Source organism: Argiope bruennichi, chromosome 1 (assembly GCF_947563725.1).
Source record: "Argiope bruennichi chromosome 1, qqArgBrue1.1, whole genome shotgun sequence".
Classification (NCBI taxonomy): Eukaryota; Metazoa; Arthropoda; class Arachnida; order Araneae; family Araneidae; genus Argiope; species Argiope bruennichi.
The window spans coordinates 10,580,125-10,600,511 of record NC_079151.1 but is presented as its reverse complement, the minus strand read 5'-3'; the positions used below and the strand labels follow the sequence as shown (position 1 = coordinate 10,600,511).

At 29.8% G+C, this 20,387-nt stretch overlaps 1 protein-coding gene across 1 annotated transcript in view; it reads right to left on the bottom strand.

Annotated features, from left to right (window-relative positions):
- The window catches only part of LOC129962542 (uncharacterized), a 129,081-nt gene that overhangs the window by 76,887 nt on the left and 31,807 nt on the right, over nt 1-20,387 (bottom strand). Inside the window, exons 6-14 of the mRNA XM_056076337.1 lie at nt 18,582-18,695; nt 17,488-17,622; nt 16,497-16,562; nt 15,667-15,747; nt 10,653-10,816; nt 6,671-6,750; nt 4,765-4,895; nt 3,538-3,741; nt 2,830-2,903 (exon numbers count right to left, since the gene is read on the bottom strand). Coding sequence (XP_055932312.1) covers nt 2,830-2,903; nt 3,538-3,741; nt 4,765-4,895; nt 6,671-6,750; nt 10,653-10,816; nt 15,667-15,747; nt 16,497-16,562; nt 17,488-17,622; nt 18,582-18,695 — 1,049 coding nt within the window. The remainder of the gene's footprint in view (nt 1-2,829; nt 2,904-3,537; nt 3,742-4,764; nt 4,896-6,670; nt 6,751-10,652; nt 10,817-15,666; nt 15,748-16,496; nt 16,563-17,487; nt 17,623-18,581; nt 18,696-20,387) is intronic.

The following is a 20,387-nucleotide window of genomic DNA, read 5'->3' as shown; positions in this document are numbered from 1 at the left end:
ACTACAATTCCGTGTAAGATTTTCGTTACAGTCGATCGGAGAAAAGGCGTCATAAATTTATATTCGAAAGATAACATCACTAAGAATTCTATATTCGTACTAAAAATTATATTTTTTAATTTATTGTTTGCCAATGACATGCAAGGCATTCGCAGACTTATAAAAAGTTCAAACTTTTATGCGAAGGAAGAAGGAGAAGACCTATATTGGAGAGTCTGTAAGAAAGTTTTGGGGAAATCATTCCCATTGATTATATTTAAATATAATACAAAATTGAAAGTAAAAAAAAAACAGTACATGATAAGAAGTAATTATTTAATGTAGAAGTGACGTGATTTCCGATTAATAAAATGATATTCATCTAAGCTTTCATTGCAGATTCATTTCTGTCAAATTTTCTCTTAAATTAAAACAAGAACTTGCATAACTAAATAATGATTTATTTCTAACTAATTGTGTTTGAAAGGAAGAAATATCTTATTGTCGAAATGAAAATTTAAAAAAAAATCATTTAAAATAATGCGAATTTTTAACGCTCGGAAACCTCCCCCTGTTATATCAGAAGACATTTTTTTTTTTTCGTTTTTTAAAATTAAAATTCTTGTGTACATTATATGATGTAGTTAGAAACGAATTTAGATCAATAATAAATTATTTCATTGTTTCAAAAAATATAAAAAATAAGAAATTCTATATACAATTTCTATCATTTGTTCTTACCTTTTCCATATTTTTATAATTTTACATATTATAAGAAAATATCAGAATCTTCAAGAAAATTTGACTAAGAAATTTTGTATAGATTTAGAATAGTAGGCTTCCTTCAATACAAAAACAAGCATTTTCGGAATTATATCTGCTATTAGTGTATTTGTGAATAAAATGACTAAAAAATGCAGTGAGGTAAACGCATAAAATTTGTCACATCCAAACTATCAAATTTTGGGTCAAATTTCTAAATTTACCAAGCATACATTTTTGGTTTTATATTATAAAAATTACACAAACAGAACAACAATATTTAAATGTGCGTTGCCACTCTTATCAAATAAAACTTCTTATAGTTATTGAGAGTATTTGGGCAGCAGTGACATTTTGAAAAAGCTGGCTAGAAAGTTCCAATTTTGAAACCCAATTTCACTGAAGAAGCGTTGTGTATTTGAGGCCTGTGAAACTTAAAATGACGACGAAGTTTGGAGTGGTATCAGTTTTCAGGTTCCAGTACCATCCTCGTCATCAAACCTCTGCTCAAAACAACAAGATCCCTTTCAAACTAGCTGTCACGTTGCTTCAAAACAAGACATATGTGTAACTAAATTAAACTGTATTTATTTACAGATACATAAGCACTTTATATATATATATATATATATGTGTGTGTGTGTGTGTGTGAAATAATGGAAATTACCTTAGCAAGGATTAAATATAAATCAGAAGAAAGCAGAGAAATTCAAGTATTTAACAGTATTCTGGCTGTAGAAACAAACAAATAAATTCATGTCATGTCTGGTTGAAGATTAATATTAACCAGAGAGAACATTAATCAAAAGTGCGAACATCGAATTATCCCTGAAAATCCAGGAATGGTGTTAAATGATGCAGCAACATAAAAGATATCTGACTCGCGACTCAGCAAATATGTCAGTAGGTGGCGAAATCTTTAGACTATTTCGCAAATTACTTTTTAAAATAAGCAGTTGCGCACAGTGAAATAATAAGCCACTACCTTCACCGATGATGAATCGAGTTATGCATGTCAAAGTGTTGTGTTGAGATCATTGATGAGTTCGGAATCATTTCTGTTCAGATTTGGAAACATAATTCAAAGAAATCGGAACGTCTGAATTTTACAAACAATTATCATTCTAGTTTCATAATACTCAGATATTGGACATTATTTCGCTGTTTTGAATTACTTGTTAATGCTAGAAATTATGTTCTCCTTTTAAAAGATATAAGTCTCCTGTCAGATCGAGAATTTCTAACATTCACCTTGGATCAGTTTTAAAAGTAATCACTATGTACACTTCGAAATAGGAAAGAGGATGACAGAAAGCACAAGGGAGAATGCGTTAGCTCACCATTGTTGTATTGTTGTATACTGTGGTTTCGAAATAAATCTTCGTTTTTTTCAAAATTGGAATTTTTTTATTTTTTTATTTTTATTGGGGACTATATAAAAGACCATGTTATATGACCCATGTTAGCTTTTAAGTATATACCCTTTTTTTGGCATTTGTTGTTCTAGGTATTTCAAAAAATAAATTAAAAAAAATAGAACAATAATTATTTTAGAACAAATTAAAATAATATTACTCGAACTATAATTTTTTTTCTAAACTCAAAAACATTTATTTCAAAGAATTGCTTATAAATAATTGTATGTGGAAAGTAATTATTTCAAAGTATAGCGAATAATTACAGATATTTTTTCAATTTATAATCAAGGAATGTTTATATAATGGGACAGATTTTCATGTGTGTAGTACTTTTAATTATTAAATAATGTTTTCACAATAACTTCTTATAAATCAACAAAAATACAAAAATAAATAATTTCCACAAGTTTTTGAATTTAGAATGCCATTTTTTACTTGTTCCGTATATTTCTGTATTTTGAAACATCTGTTTTTGTATTTTTGACTATTTATTTTTGTATTAATGACTGTGTGCCATTTGTATGTTTACACGAAGTACACAACAAAGGCAAGAAAGGAATATCACCGATTTATTTCTTTATGTTAAAACTGAATCTGAAAAAGACGAATATTGAAAATAAGCGGTTTAAAATATTTGATTGACTGAGTTTTAATATCTAAAAGCACTCACTTTTCTGTATGACCGTTCGATGAATTCCATCCCAGAGTCTTGTATACATCATCTACAAGTCCACTCACATAACTCTGCCATAAACAAAATATTCACTGTATAACACAAAATATATCGATGTTTTATGTAAAAATAATTCTTCAACCTTTAAGACAGTTAGATTTCTTATTACAATTGAATGAAAATAATCATCCGTTTTATGCAATACTAGAAGGGAAAGAATCAACATTTAGTCATCAAACATGAAGATTATTGACGACTATAATAACTATCAAATAAAGGGACACTGTTTCCAAGCTAAAAGCACGATGGATTGGTTACCTGTAAAGTCACGGGAAAGTGGAGATTCGCAATTATTTTAACACTAATTTTTTATTTCATCGCATATTAATAATGCATAGAACCATACCATGAAATTCTTTTCGAGATATACGAAAACAATTAACCTTAAATCTGATTCACTTACTAGGGTTAATATAAAAAATAACTGCAAGAAACCACTTAGAATTTTCCGATAGCATCAGGTACAACCAAGTCTTGCTACCAAGAATTCGGTAACTACTAACTACTAACAAAAATAATCTTAAAAATAATTGATTAAAGAATCAAAAAATGTTTGGAATTGATTTTAGAGGCAGTTAACTTTCATTGATTAAGCGTAATTTCATCGAAGTAATAGTAATCGCCAGAAAATTTTGTGTGGCTTACTTTGAAGAGCAGATCAGCTTCAGTATTCTTCAAAAGTTCCGCCATGCTTCCGAAACAGGTTGATGCGGTCTGCCAGGGAGTGAGATTCATTTCCCGCTTCAAGTAAGTGCTCATGGACAGGAAAACATCCAACCCGATGTGGCCTGCTTGCGCAAGCATGAAGGAATCAAATAGTAAATTGGATCTATCTGAAGGAGTCAAAACCTAAATAAGGAAACAGAAGAAATGAAGTCATTTAAACTGTAATTGGGAATTTTATATTAGCTTCGCCAAGACATTTCATGGTCAAGAAATAAGATGGCAATTGAAGTATTCGTGCAGTTAATGGTATGATTTGGCGAAGATAGTAAGCTGATTTTGTCTACCTAACTATGAATTGAATTTCATCGAACGGTCTATCGCATCACTTGAAGGACAGCAGTATATTTTGCAAATTTCAATAGAATTGAGCTATTTGTCACATGAGATAATTTCTGTTTTGCAATACTGAAAAATGGTTATTATGCTTCGGGTTTGATTTGTCTGTCATATCTTCATCAAGCTAGTTTTTAACAATTATTTCAAACAATATGAAATAATATTACCAATATATGAATTACAGGAAAATGTCAGACTAAAAACAATTACAAACAGTGCCAAGCTAAATAACACTCGTAGTTTTTTTTTTTTTTTTTTGAAATATGTTAAAGCACCCCGAAAATATTGAGAAAAACATAAAAATTTCAATTATTATAAATTAATTAAAAATCTAATGGAGGTTTTAAATAAAAGTCTGTTCTGCAGAATTTTGTGAGAGAGTTTTGCATCATGTGTGATGCAATTTATAGCTGATCTTCTACCTATGTTGTTGTTGTTTCTAATGGCACTTATCATAGACTAGCCCACTGACTTTAGAAGTCAGTGATTTTAAGCCATGGTTGCATCTCTATACCTATAAATATGCTAAAATATTTTTCATTGTTATTTCGAGATTTTCCTAAAATTCTATCTTTCAAAGTTTCTTAACTAAGAGGAGAAAACTAACATTTTTGAAATTATGTCTGTGTGTTTTCTGTTTTCTTGTCTGAGGGCATATTTTATGTACATTTTTCTTCTGCATACCTCCTATTATGAGTTAAAAATTAAATAAAGAATTTGTACAATGGAATACTCTTTCTTAAGAGCACCCTTATATCTTCCTAAAAGTAATTGCAAACTACCAAAATGAGTAAAAAACACCAAAAGTACCTCGGGATTGGTCAGTAGTTGTTCAATTAGCATTTTCCAGTCATGAGATTCGTAATTAACTAAATAGTATCCGGTCTGGTTCACATTGAACTTGACCCACTCCGAATTCGTGATGGGCAGGTCAAATTTCGCTGGAAAAGAAAGAAAATACTATAATAGAAAATTTACTAAATGCGTTCAACAACGAAGAATTTTAAAAATATAGCATCCATTAAGCATTAATGTGAGTTTTCATCTTAAATGATGGATCAATATTTAAAAGTCTTTATAAAATTCAATGTCAAAATTGTTTTGTGAAGAACATAAATTCAGGTCATTTTTAAATTGAAATGAATTCATCATAAAAAGAGAAATGACCTCAGTTTCATATCGAATACTCTTTCAATACTTAAAGACTACTGTAGAAATTATTTCAGTCACTATTTTTTTCCAAAAAAAAAGAAAACCTCTTTATTGGGATTTGAATTCAAATCATAATAATTTCAAAAATCCATAATCTAACTTAATCCATTGCACCAAAGTCCATTACTTTGAAGATTTTTATTCTTTTATCGAGAAACTGCTTCGACTTAACCAGGTTTCCGTCCATTATTCGGATAGTTGTACGGTCAATGCTCTTAATCAGTATTATTCAGTTAAAAAAAAATCGGGGCGTATTTCGCTTATTGCAGGGGCTAAGATATTTGAGAGCCCTCTGAATATAACACACAATTGCATCTTTATATTTCGACTAGTTCAGTCATCATGTGTTGAAATTTTATTATTTCCAATGCTTCTAATCTAGATATTACTTTTATTAAAGTTAACAACATATAAAATTATTAATTTTTTAAAAATTTTTAAACAAATATAATTAGCTTTTTTTATAATTATTTCTTATTCAATGGCCATAAGTTTATGTCTGAGATGCGGACATATATTTGTTTCCTTAAGTATTATTGAAAGTGTTTGTGACTTCTTTGCATAAAGAAGATGAAACTGGATTCCTATCAAATAATTGTTGAATCATTATTGAATAGATGCTATGGTCATCACAGATAACTGCTATTTCAACTCAACATTCAATAAGCCACAAAGTAAAAAAGTATTGAAAATTGTTAAAAAAATGTTCAAGATGAATGATCGAAATTATTTATAACATAGTTATAAATATTTTCGATTGGTCCATAAATTGTAAGTCTAACTAAGAATACTAGAAACATTTGGTAAGAATTATTGCTTTATCCTCTCTATTAGCCTGTGTCCTCCATTTGCCTTCTATCTATACAGATTTCAGAGAGATGCCCAGTTTTTATATTTGTATTTCCATTTTGATTACTAAGATGTTTCAAAACAATCGGAATTTTGGATCCAGATTGTTGCTTGCCAAATGGATGAATGCAGTAGCTTCTAGTGGGAAATAGTACTTTGATTAAATATTTGTTTCATTTCAGAAACTAACATAAAAATAACCAAACAGAGAAAAGGGTTATCAAATTTATAAATCCAATATTAACGAATCTGAGAGAACCACTCGAACAACAATAGACTATTATGCGAATTTCCGGAAAAGTCCAAATAAAGTGTTCGAAATTATTAAAATTAACATTCAAAACGATCAAAAATTGTCATACACTTTAGTGATTCAATATCGATAACACCATGCAGCTTCGTAATTTAATCTATAAATTTGGTTTGGAATTGGACACTGAGCGTGATATTGGAGGGTGGCGAATTTGAGACCCGATTCGCCAAACGTCCTCCCACTACAGTATATTTTGAATGCGAAAAATATAATTGTTATGTGTATAAGGTGCAAAATGAGGAAATCCTTGCTAAAATAATCCTAATGTAGCCTTGAAAGGAAATGTTGAATTACTAAACTTTGAAATTGCTAGTTGATTATAGAAAGCACAAGTGTTCTTACTTTCTGTTTCTTCATGAATCCAGACAATTCCACTTTTTCCGTTACTCGTCATGTAACTCAGAGGAATACTCCACACATACCTATATTTGATTAAAAAAAATTGTCAATGAAAAAAACAACTGCACGGATCAAATAAGAAAGGCTATTTCTTAAATTTTTAAATTATTATTAACATTTCAAAAGCTTAAAAATCTATGAAAAAATTAGAATTGATACTCACAACATCACAATGACAAAAGCAACAGCGCATGCAATCTACCATTTATATGCATGTTGTGCACCTACGTTATGTCGTTTTTTCTTCTTGTACTTTTACGGTGTATCACATAAGCATTTAATCATATGTTATTTACATTTTGTAGGGGGAAAAAATTCAAAATTCTTTGTCTTAGTTAAATAGCATTAAAGATTTCAATAAAGAAAAACTGCATTTCAAAAAAATGCAGAATAATAGCATCTGTTTTTACGAAATCAAGATTTAATATGAATGAAAAAAATTATATGGGATCGAGTTCAGTATTAGGATATGATTTTTTTTAACAGTCGTATAATTATAAATGTAGTGGTTTATTAACTCTTCAATATTCAATCGTTTAAATTTTGGGGATGGATTGCAAAATGAGATCATTTTACGTGAGGTCACAGTCACCATGCATTGTCTAACTGCACTTGGTCTTTCACTGTGTTATCCTGTCAAGTCCCCCACCCCCCTTGTCAAACAAGCAATGGAAGCCAAAACAAAACTTTTAGCAAAACACGTGGCGCGTAAATCACGTGAGCATAAAATGACCCCAGTAATAACATTATAGGAGGCCACATGGCAGTTTTTCCCATTCGTATTATTTATTTGAAAGTCATATGCAGGGGATTTGGTTTCACAGCGCTTTCTAATATGTTACTATTTCTATTTTTAATGTTAAAAATAGCGATATTTTCCTAGAGTTTCACATTTAAATTAATTTTGTTGTAGTATCCGAGAATATTTTAAATAATATTCCATTATTATAAATGTAGTTTAAAAAATACATTGGATTAAGAAGCTCATAATTTTGCCTATTAAATGAAATTAAATACTCATTAGTTAATTCAAAAATATTTTAGGAATAGTTAACATTTTAAAAAATTCCCGTCAAACCTTCCTTCTAAACCCTTCATTTTCTAAATAAACAGTCCCCAGCTTTGTTTCCCCTTCCCTGTACTTTTTGATTAGTCTTCCCTTTTTAAATGCCAGCCGACAAATTTCCAAGCAAAGATTCTTAGATTAGCTTAAACATCAAGTGATTCGAATCGGTTTAATAACGTTTGTAACCTTTATTTCTGATTTAACCCTTTCGCATACAGTAACAAGTCTGACTCATGCATCGAATGAATGAATTTTTAATTTTAAATCTACAATTAAGTGAAAAGTATTAAATAATTTAAAATGCAAAAATCACTTAAAAATGCATCATTATCTTAAATACCCTTATAAGAATTAAAATAATAATAATTGTCCCAAGTAGGATGTGTCATCTAATGACGAAGTTTGATAAGTTCGTATGTGAAGGGTTTAATATTTTATTTCTATTTATTTCAACGCCAAAACAAGCAAAAATAGCATTGAAATAAACTTGCATTAACTTATGATGAAAGCTAACCATGAATTTATCACGATAGCCAACTATTCAAAAGGAAATTAACTTTGATTCCGTCCTTAGTTTTGATTCCCCCAAGCTGAGTTTTATGAAATTAGATTCAAATGAAGATAGAAATAATCTCTCTGCATCGGATTTACTACGAGATTTATTATGTATTAATAATTAAAAAGAATGTCAGTATGTGTTGGTGCTCTACGACCAGTCCGTTCAATCTAAAGCTAGCAAATTTAGCATAAATATACTTTGAAGGGTGGGAATATAAGTGCCAAGGCGAATTTTTTAACATTTTAATTAGAATTTTTATTAATTAAAGGCTAAATGAGATTTTAATGTTATATTTTTGGGGCACTTCCAGAAATATAATCATATAGAATTACCTTTGCCATCATTTTAAAATTCAAAAAGTTATCTTTTCATTGATATCAATTTAATTTAGGTGCACATTTGTGTTAAAATGAATATTTTAAAATAAATTCTTTGTTGCATTATTTTTAACAAAACAACGACATGTTACAAAGAAATCGAAATGAATTATTCTGTTCTTTTGCGAACTATTTCAAATTATTGAAAGCTGAAGTAGAAAATTTGTTTATTATCAGTGTAGTTTATAAGAAGAATAAAAGTGAAATGACACTTCCAGGGAAGACATGAGATTAAAAGAGAGATACCCGGACAGTTCGTTTTCCATGGCTATATGATATCAGGAAATTTAGCTTTATTAAGAAGGTTCATGTACACAATAAACAAAACAGGTATAAGACTAAATAACACATAGAATCCAACACTGATGTTTAAAAATACTTCTTCGAGGGAGTCATAAACATCAAGTGTTCATTAAAAGTTTTAATTCAAATCAATCGCAATTAATATTCTTAATGAATTAATTGCTCACTAAAGAAAATTACTGATCCATAAATCCTGGTTCAGAAAACGGTAGAACATGTTTTAATGCTTTTATATTTTGTTATCTGTTTTTCACTGCTACTTAGTAATCAATCATATTTCGGAAGGGTTTTTTTTTACAAAATTTTTTATGTACAATGAATAACTATTAGGTATAGTCAATAGATAACTCAACAGTAATTATTTATAGTAAATATTTAAAGAAATGCAAAAACAGTACTCGAAATTCATTAGGATTTTATCCCATTGTGACACTAGTCTCAGAATGCCTTGCAAGACAGCTTGCCGCCCTAGAAATCTTTTGGCTGTTGTTTCAGCCAATTGAGTACACAATTTTTAATTTTTTAGAGCATTATGATCCTATGTCTCTAGCAATACTTTTTGAACTCACCGAAATAACGAAATTCACATGAGAGCGAATCAGTTCATGGGCGATCTTTGGATTTTTTATCTTGAATTACAGAAAATGTTTCTTTCTTTTTTTGCATTTTATTTTGTTCTTTTGTGGTCTAGCAATATCGTGTAACAGGATCCAAGTTCAAATATAGTTTATCAGAATGTTTTGATTTGATTGCTTTCCTAAGCTTCTTTAAAGCCTTGTTCCTATGGTGCAGCAGATTTTGCCAAAACTATATCATACGTTCCTTCGTGAGAACTCAAAGATCTGCTACTATGTCAGGTTACCTGCGTGTGTTCATTCTTTCCCGTGAATTATCGGTAAATTCTGAGGTATTGAAGGCCAACGATTTCATAGATACGGACCATGCACCATGGAAATGTGAGCTGCTGGTTAGATTTCAACCGACAAATGCCAAGTCACTAGATCTGGGAACAAAGATTTACCTCGCCAGCACCAATCACGAGCTTCGTTTGTGGGGAGTATTTGTGGGGTTCCAGTGAAGATTTTGCTGTTATAACCCTGGCATAATCATTTGCGGTGGAATGACATACAACACACGTCAGCAGGCAAATGTCACAGAAGTAAAAATGATGTTCGCTACCCGTCATTTGCGGAACACAATTTATGGGAGCACAGTATAGGATCGAAAATTAATTCATTTAGAAGATATGATTTAAATAAATCTCTTTCCGATTTCTATAAGTTATCGGATACTTTGTGTGGCTTCGTTGCGAGTTCAATGGACTATTCTGGAGTGCGTACTTGTCAGTTTCTTGCCACCGCAAGTTGTTAAAGTGATGGCACCAATTTCCATCACTTGTAACAGTTGTTGGGAAGAGATCATATACGCTACAGTTGTAAGGTTACTACAATCCGTACCTCCTTATTTATTGACTGTAGTAAGTGTAAAAGAGAAGAGACAATCTTATTAGATAATAAATGTGTATCATATGCTTCAGAGATACACAACGTCTTAGAGATTCAAATGAGTCAAAATTTCTCGGAGTATAGTGCTCAAAGGAAACACGCCACCATTTCTTACTTGTGAATGGACTCGACTCGTTCCGGCTGGATGGCGGCGTTCTTCAGATATGGCTTCTGTTTGGCGATGAAAACAGTGGAATTTGGGCGTCTTGTTATCGTAATATACGGGAAGCCCATCTGCTCTGTCCACGTTTTCATGATACTGGAAATGCTGCGATTACCCTGTAAAATGAAATATGGCTTTACTTTTACTAATTAATATTGTAACAAACATTATAATAAGATAAATTGTAAATAAGAGTATTCACTTTCTGCATACTTTCTAATAAACAAAAACTATACACTACAGATTTCACATTAACCCCTTAACTGTTTTATTTTCTTTACTATCTAATAAGATGACACCTTCTATTTTGGGAATATTTTCTTATTTTGATTCAAATGGAAATCCATTGAATACTTGACTTATCTAAGTATTCGAAGTCTTTTAATATTGAATTTTAATCGTTATGAATGATTTATTTTTTGCTTACAACTATCAAAATTCGATAAATCGATGCACGTATGGTACTCGGGCAAAATAGTTAGGCGGTTAAACAAAACAAATTTGTGTTTTAGACTCCTTTTTTCCCAAGATATGACACAGAACTACAATTGCAGTCACAAAATCACATACCAATTTTGACGGATTTAATTCATTGCATATTTGAGTTATCGATTTTACATGCTTCTGAAAGTACAAACCGAAAGACATTCAACCTCTTTTTGGATTTGGCTCAAAATTCGATATGTGTGTACAATATGGATTCGAAATATCTGCACCGAATTTTATCTATCTATCTAGCTCTATTCGTTTTGTCACAGTGTATTCAAACAACTGGGCAGACAAACTTCCTCAGAATATATTTTTCTCATATTTTCATAGAAATCTACAAATTTGGTGTAAAGACCATATACCAAATTTCATCCGTCTAGTTCAAAACCAAACATGAGAGACAGACATTTTTAAGTTATCTTTGTCACAGACATTTATCAAAAATTGTTTTTCGAACTCAATGAGATTTAAAGCGAGGAGATGTGTCATCTCAAATTAGAATCTTCTGTCGATTACAATGCTTTCTTAATATTTTGTTTGTGAGAAGGTAAAAAAAAACTGTTAAGGTGAGAAAACAAAAACCACTATTTCTATTTTTGTAATGATCTCGCTCACACAAATACACTGATGCAATTTGACTCACGTCAGTGACTCACATCTATTATTTGATAAAATGCCTTCATTCATTCATTCATATATATATATATATATATATATATATATATATATATATATATATATATATATATATATATATATATATATATAGTGACATTAGCGTAATCTAATTAAATAGAAGGTGTCAATCACATCGCAGTGGACGAGCTCATTACATTGTCTGTAACATTTAACTTCAGTGCTCTTAAGAGAAATTTCTTAAAAATAGTAGCGCCACTCATTGTTTTTTTATGATGCTGATTATAACCAATGCAGAAATTCAGTCCAATCGAACACATATATGAAAGTGAGATGCTAAAGACTCCTAAAATGATAATATAGTAATTTCCAAATAACACAGTAGATTTTATGATATTTCAATTTCAGATCAAAGAAAATTTTAATTAATAACACTTTATCTTAAACCAGTCCAAATATTAAAAATTAAATCTTTAAGGACATTTCAAGTTAAAAACTGTTTTTTCTCGTTCGTGTTTAGCTCCCAGTTTATTTTAACACGATTTTTTTAAAATAAATTGGATATTTACTGTAAAGTTCCAAAAGTTTCAAATGAGCCAAATTTTACGGTTTTATATTTTTTTTGATTTTAATAAACATCTTTAAAAACTGTTAAACAAAACTATGGTACATTATTTTTAAATAATGTTTCTTTTCTTATGAAAGATACTTTCTTTTTGACAAATTATTCATGAATATTTTTTTTTACATTATCTCGATTTCTAAGGCAAACATTTCGTAAAAACAACAACAATGAATTAGATTGAATGTTTTTAATTGAGATTTCTTTGTAATTTCATTATATGAAACTTAACAGTTTCGAAGCTCTCTTCTTAAATTTCTTTCTGAGATAAATGCTTTATATATAGCTATAGAAATATAGTTAAGAAACACAGATATAAGGATTGGACCCTTTGTTTTCATGGAGCAAAGTCTGACTTTTTTATTATTACTTCCTCATATACGAACTACACTAAGAAAAAGTATTGTAATCAAAAAATTCCAATCCTAGATTTTAACGAATGTTCACTTATTTTTGAAATTATGTACAACTCAAAAACGCTTTCAGGTAGTCAGAAAAATTTTGATATAAGGTGTTTTTTCCTCCAAATGCCGCTTTCTATCGAATTTTGAACCAAATCGTTACAGAAAACATCTGTCTGTCAGCTTCCGAATAAAGGTGAACAGAAAAACAATATATATATACTGGATTGACAGACATTTAAAATATACGTCAAGCATCTAAAACGTAGATCCATATCAAATTTTGAACGAAATCCATCAAGGGGTTGATCGTCTGTCTTTCTGTATTTTCGTGTGCCAGTAAAAGCAATAACTCAGAAACTCAAATTTAAATAAATGAAATTTGGTATATGACATTGCGATTAGAGTTCTGTATTAAATCTTAATTCCGATCGGTGAGAAGAACTGCATCCAAAATACATTTTTCGGTTTTCAGGTACTTGTGTATTAAATACAGGTCAGCGACTCATCGCCAAAAACAGTAATCAAAGATCTCGCACTAAATACAGAGGAAACGCCAAATTCACACCAAAGAATATATTTTAATTTCTGTTCGTCAATTTATACACAAGCGCCGATTTTCTTTAATCTTAATATATATAAATTACGTGTCACGTTGTTTGTCCGCGATGGACTCCTAAACCACTTAACCGATTTTAATCAAATTTGCACACCGTGTGCAGTTTGATCTAACTTAAAAGATAGGATAACCCTTTTTTTTGAATTTTTAATCAGAATTTTAATTATTAATTAAAATCTAACTTTCCCGCCAAAAAAAAATCTTTTCATTTTCCCCACCGCCAAATGAGTACGGCTTCAGTTTTTTTCCCCAACAGTCATGAGGCTAGGCTTAAGATTTTTCGGCTGATTATTTGAAACGATTCTATTTATTTTCTTAATGTTAGACGCATTTAAAATTAAACATTGTTAATGAATCGATCTTTCAGATTCATTCTTAAGTACTTTTGAATTAAAATAAAACAGAATAAAAGAAATTAAAAATTTCTAATCTGCATAGCGTTACCCCAACTGGCGTAGAAAAATTCACGCATTTGCGTTACCGTAACTGGCGTTGAAAATTCACGCATGCGCATTGTGTTCTGATTGTTGACATGACAACCATTATCAACAGATGATTTAAATTATTTTTAGGTTAGTTGCATGTTTTTGTAATTAAATTGCATTTATGTCAGTTATATATTTTTTGTATACGCTTATAGTTTTAAGTACATCATTTTTTTATTTTTTTAACCTGTTTTCAACCGATTATTTTAAACGATTCGTTTTATTTTCTTAGTGTTTGATGCATTTAAAATTAAACATTGTTAATTAATCGATCTGGTCATAATGAATCTGAGAATATTTTGTTGACAAATTCTTGAAATATTACATAAATTAGGAAAGATATTCTTTATGGTTCATAAAGTTTAAACGCTCAGTGACTGTTTTCAGTATAATCATATTACAAAAAAAAATACTTTGTTTGAGTAAAAAATATTATTATATTAATTGCAGATTAATCCTTTCCATTTTAATTTATAGTATAAATTCTACAGGAACTAACAGAAAATTAGAGAGATACATATTGCGTTATGACTGAAGGCGTTTATAATATTATGAGAGAATTATATGACTATCAAAATTTGAAGTTTTAAAATATTTTGATGAAGAAGCTATTAAAGTAGGAATTGCATAAAATATTTAATTATTAAAATTTTAACGAACATTAAGATTGGCGAACCGGCTGGTCGCCAAAGGCGGCTAGTATACTACATAATAAAGCTGTGAAATAAAAATGTGTACCCTCTAAGCCTTGCCTAAAGTGTACAATTTTGTGCGAGGGTTGGAAGGGAAATAATATTTTTACTAGAGGAATTATAAAGAGTTTTTCTGTTTTATTGCTGTCTGAATTTTTTTGATATTTTGCAGATACCACTTCTAAATGCACTTTATTTTTATTTTTACTTTTCAAAACTTTCACTACAAAACTTTATTTATATTAAAAAGTTGGAAAATTTCCATTATTAAATAATTGAGAAAAAGCAGAAATCGGCTATTGGTATTTTTATGGGATGACTGCATTCTAGTCACGTGACTCATACCATTAATATTCTTTCTGAAACTATATTGTTTATATTTAAAACAATCAATGAAAAGTTAATTTCCTTTAAGCTTCCTCTTTGTGACTGGTCTCACTGACATCTCATTTTACTTTCATTTTGTTGAATATTTAAAATGAACAGAGATTCTTAATTTTAAGCCTTAATACTCGGATGTCTCAGCTAAGATATTGTTTTACACAGAGCAACATTTTGGCATTTCTTCACTTTGATAGCTAAAAAAAATAATAACGGAAATATGAAATCAATTTTCATGGGAAAAATGAACTTATGCAATCGTCTTTTACTACCGGAAACAAGAAAATGGGTCATTATATTCAAAATATTATCATCCATCTCGTTCGTTTTTCGAATACAAAGAGTGTCATTTCAACAGGTATAATAAAGAAAATCAAATAACAGTCATTGGAATATAAAATTTTGAATCTTTCAAAATTATAGTTAAGCAAATAAATTGATATGAACCTATAGATCATCGCTTATTTTTAATTGGAAAAACTACTAAAATATAATGAAAAATTTTAATTTGCCTATTTTTAATAAAAATGAAGGTTTTTTTCTTTATTAAAATATGTAGATATGAATTATAAATAAAAGTGATATTTCATATGAACTTAAATGAAATAAATCCCATTACAAGAAGGAATTTTTCTGATTACCTGATACCCGCAAGCATTCGAGAGCTCCTCCCATAAATCGGAAGTTTTGGCATTTTTATACTCGTGCTTTTTCAAAAAGTTCTAAATGGAAGAAAGCCTCATTGTAAAAACAATTGAACACAATTTTCACAAGATGCAGATTGGTTTTTACAGCTATTCAATAATAAATTATACAAAAAAAAAGAAAATGCAAGAGCACAGATAACTTATTTTACTTAGAATATCAGATCAGTTTGCTAATTCTGACGTATCAGATTAGATTAGCATAGAATGCACCAAGTTCATACAATTGTTCAGTTATCACAGCATACAGTAGATAGATTTCTGGTACCATTACATACATTACCAAGTCAGATTTTTATAAAATGCAGGTCATTCTAAAAAATATCCAAGAATGGCTCTAACAAGAATAGTAAGATGAACAATTATTACTCAAAGTAACATTCATGTTTCAACAGATGAAATTTGTAAACAAATCATAAATACCAACCATTAATTAATATTTTTCAGCTAGTTTGATTTAAGATTTTAAAATATAAAAAAGTGTATATTAAATGAGCTAAACACAAAGTAAATCTATTTTGAAAAATAACGCAGTAGACTCATTCACTAAATAGAGGCAAGCAATAGATTGTCTAAAGAAAATGGCAAATTTAATCATTTTTCTTTTGAAATTCCTTATACCGAAACTACTCTATTATACAAGATATCTTACAATAAAAAACAAAAATAAAGAACTGAAAACAATGTAAATGATGTATTGAATTTATCTTGGTTATTTGATGTTTCAATTTTCTCCTTCTCATTTCTTCTCAGATTCAAATACATACTGAAATTCCTGTTCTGAAATTCTTTTCACCAACGAAAAATTCCAGCATTCGAAGAATAGATGCTCCCTGTTAAAAAAATAAAAGTACTCATTAATGGTTTTTAAGAGTAATATAAAATGTCAACTTCCAAATCAAAAGTCATATTACGTTCAAGTAAACATCCACAAAAATTAAACGCATAGATTTTTTTTAAAAAAAAATAAAGATAAATTGAGTTTTGAAAATCCATGTTGAATGGATAATAACTAATATTTAAAATTTTAGGTGGAATACCAGACCACATTGTGGCAATGATTCATTTTCAACATATGTGAGGAGCGTTCCTCGAAATAACAAAATGATTATGAAGGAAACACAGGCAAAATAGGAGACTTTTGCACAGGAACAAAAGTCATCATCCGGTAAATGAAAATAGTGATGCAAGATTTGTAGAACTGCATCTTCATAATATCTATCGAGTTCATCGGAGGCAAGACGAAATGGATCCAAAGGATTGCCAGGAGTATCAGGGAATTGACCAGATTAGCAAATGAGAACGATACAGAAAGCAAAATCGAAAGTGCCTGAAGTGAATTTTCATACTTCTGTGAACAATTAGCAGACGAGATTTTGTCACTTTTATTCATGAATTTTTTGTACTCTAAACACAATAAACATCAAAAAAAGGTTTTCCAAGATTAGTTCTCAAGAAAATATCTATCTGCACACAATGATGTTTTCGAATAGTCCTCTCATCACCGCAATTCAGCTTTCTTGTCACTTGTAGAATTTGTTCTTGAAGTCAACGTCTTGAAGAATGTCAACCATCTTCTGTTATCTGTATCCTATGCCTCGTCGCCTTCTAGTAATATAGTTCGAATGATTCGAGTGATGTATTTTAACGAATCTAATGAGTTAATCAATCCCTGTTGAGATGATTATGAATAACTATTTCTGAGCTAAATGTATTTTTGCATAAATGAATACACAGAATTTTTTAAAGAGAACTTACTTTCGCGTATGAAATTCTGTCAAATATTTCTGTAATTTCGTCAGGATGCCCAACATGCTGCACGATGGGATGGGAATTGATCGATGAATCGGCAATCATTACTGGTTGCAAATCAGTAGTGATGATTTTTGTCGTCTGAAAAGACAATAATTGTTATTGCTCGATTTTTTTATCATTATCACAAGAACATTGTAAATATTATAATACATTTGCAATAATAAAATCATTGATAATTCGAAATTTACCATTTCGACAGCTGCAGCATCAATTTGATTTTTTTTATTTCAATTGTTAAAAAATACCAACACAATTATAAGAAGACGCAAATAATTTTTTTTTAAATCAGTTTATAAATTTATCATTTTTTTTCCAAAGAAACATAGTGATTTCTGATATTCAGTGAATTGATATGCATCCAATTTCTTTTCCGATAGCAAGGACTAAAATTAATTAAATATTAAGATCATTAGTTTTCAAAAGGGATTTTAAAACATCAAATTAAAGCATCTTCTAAAACCCTGATGAGAATATAGAATTTTGAAGAAAAAAATTGTAGATATTTTGTATCAAGAATTAGAATACAAACAACCTTAACAATAATGTTTCTCAAAACATCAAATGAGCAAATTTGAGAGAGATTCAAAGGCAACACCAGAGTTACAAGATCACCAATTTAAAATTTAAAAAAATATTGAACACAAATAAAAGGGCATAGTAAAAAAACATTTACTAAGAAAATTATTTTAGAAATGTTTTGATAGTGATTATAAAATTATTAATCAATAAAAATGTGCAAAAATTAAAATAATAGAAGCCCGTTTTTTGATTTTATAGTGAGAATATAATTCCTAATATTCTTTCTAATATGTCCTAGACATAGTTTATTTTACCTTAGTGGAATAGATAGCAATTTATATACTCAATTTTGAATCTCAAGTGTAATAATTTTGAAAAGTAAAAACCATGCCTGAGTCGCCAACTAGCTTTCATGAGTTTTATTTCACTGCGGAAGTGCAGAGATGAAATATAAGACATTGAAGTAGGAAAATACTGAAAGCTGAAAATCGATACCATAACTATAAATGAATTATTACCGGATTCCACTCAGGATGCTGATGCTCGACTCCTTTATATTCCATGTAGCTGGCGAATCCTTCGTTGAGCCAGAGGTCATCCCACCACTCCATCGTCATCAGATTACCGAACCACTGAAAAGAAATCGGCTCGCCATGACATAGTTCTGATAAGCATATTATCATCTCCAAGATGCACGACATGGTATTAAGAACTCGTGAAATAAATTTTAACAAAAGGAATGATTAAGCCTGAATTGTCTGAACAGTTTTTTACCGATATCATCTAAGGCTTACAGGATATCGTACTCTCGGTTTTTCCGGTGTTTCCACTTCCGCCAGCTGTGACTCTTTACCTATTTAAACCTCTTTCTCAGAAAATTTCCTCATTTTAAGTGATTTTACTAATTGACATGTCAAACAAATTACTCTAATTAGTCTAGTTTTGGGTCTCTTCATTTGCTTTTGTTTTAAATATACGTTTAATTTTGCTTCACTGACAAATAATACTTTTCAACACTTTTTGTATCACAAAATATTTCGTTGTATTCGACACAGCTTTTTTTTTGTTTGTTTTGTGTGTGGTAAGGATTGATGTTATTGTAATTCTTGAAAGGATAGTTTTTTTATTGATCATCTTACTTTTATTAAAAAGTTCTCCGCCATGACTCACGCATGATCATGAATCATTATATCTAATTAGATGACATCTTCTCTGCTATTTCTTTAGTAATACACATTGATCTTATCCGAGAACGATAAAGCGTCATCTAATTAGATACATGTGAATCAGCAGCATGAACAATATGGTAACAAAAGAGACAAATGAGTAAGCAAACATTCGAACATGGCAGATTAATGCTCGAGTGATATGGGTGAGAACACACAATTTCGGATATTAAAATGAGCATGAAAAGCGCTTCTCGAGTGCATGATTACTAATAAGATATCAAAATTTTTAAGATTATTGGAATATTAATTCAAATTACGATATAATTTTATAAATTTTCTGAAAAACAAAGTAGTATTTCAAAACAGGACAACATTTACATCTGGATATATTTGACAGCGTCTATTACCGATATATTTGACAGTGATTACAGACAGCGTCCACATCCAAGAAAGTTAACCTCTCGATATTCACAATCATTCGTTAGACTCAAGATTGCGATATAGTTTCGTCGCAAAACATTCGCCAAGCATTAAAATGCTCGCCAATTAGACGCCAAAATGAATAACGCAAAAAGAAATAAAACTTCACTTGATTGAACTGTACTTGGAAAACATGGAAACATGGGAAAAATACATGAACTTGAACATGAATACATGAATACTTGAACATGATACATGATACATGAACTTGAACATGAATACTTGAACATGATACATGATACATGAACTTGAACATGAATACTTGAACATGATACATGAACTTGAACATGAATACATGAATACTTGAACATGATACATGATACATGAACTTGAACATGAATACTTGAACATGATACATGATACATGAACTTGAACATGAATACATGAATACTTGAACATGATACATGAACTTGATACATGAATACTTGAATACTTGAACATGATACATGAATACTTGAATACTTGAACATGATACATGAACTTGATACATGAATACTTGAATACTTGAACATGATACATGAACTTGATACATGAATACTTGAACATGGGAAAGATATATGATTGCAAATTTATTGTTTTAAGTTGTTAGGTTTAAATACCTAAATCTGGCTTCTATCTTTGTTTCCAGTCAAAGGGAAGAGGGAGGGGATTAAAAAATGGAAAACGAACTTTTCA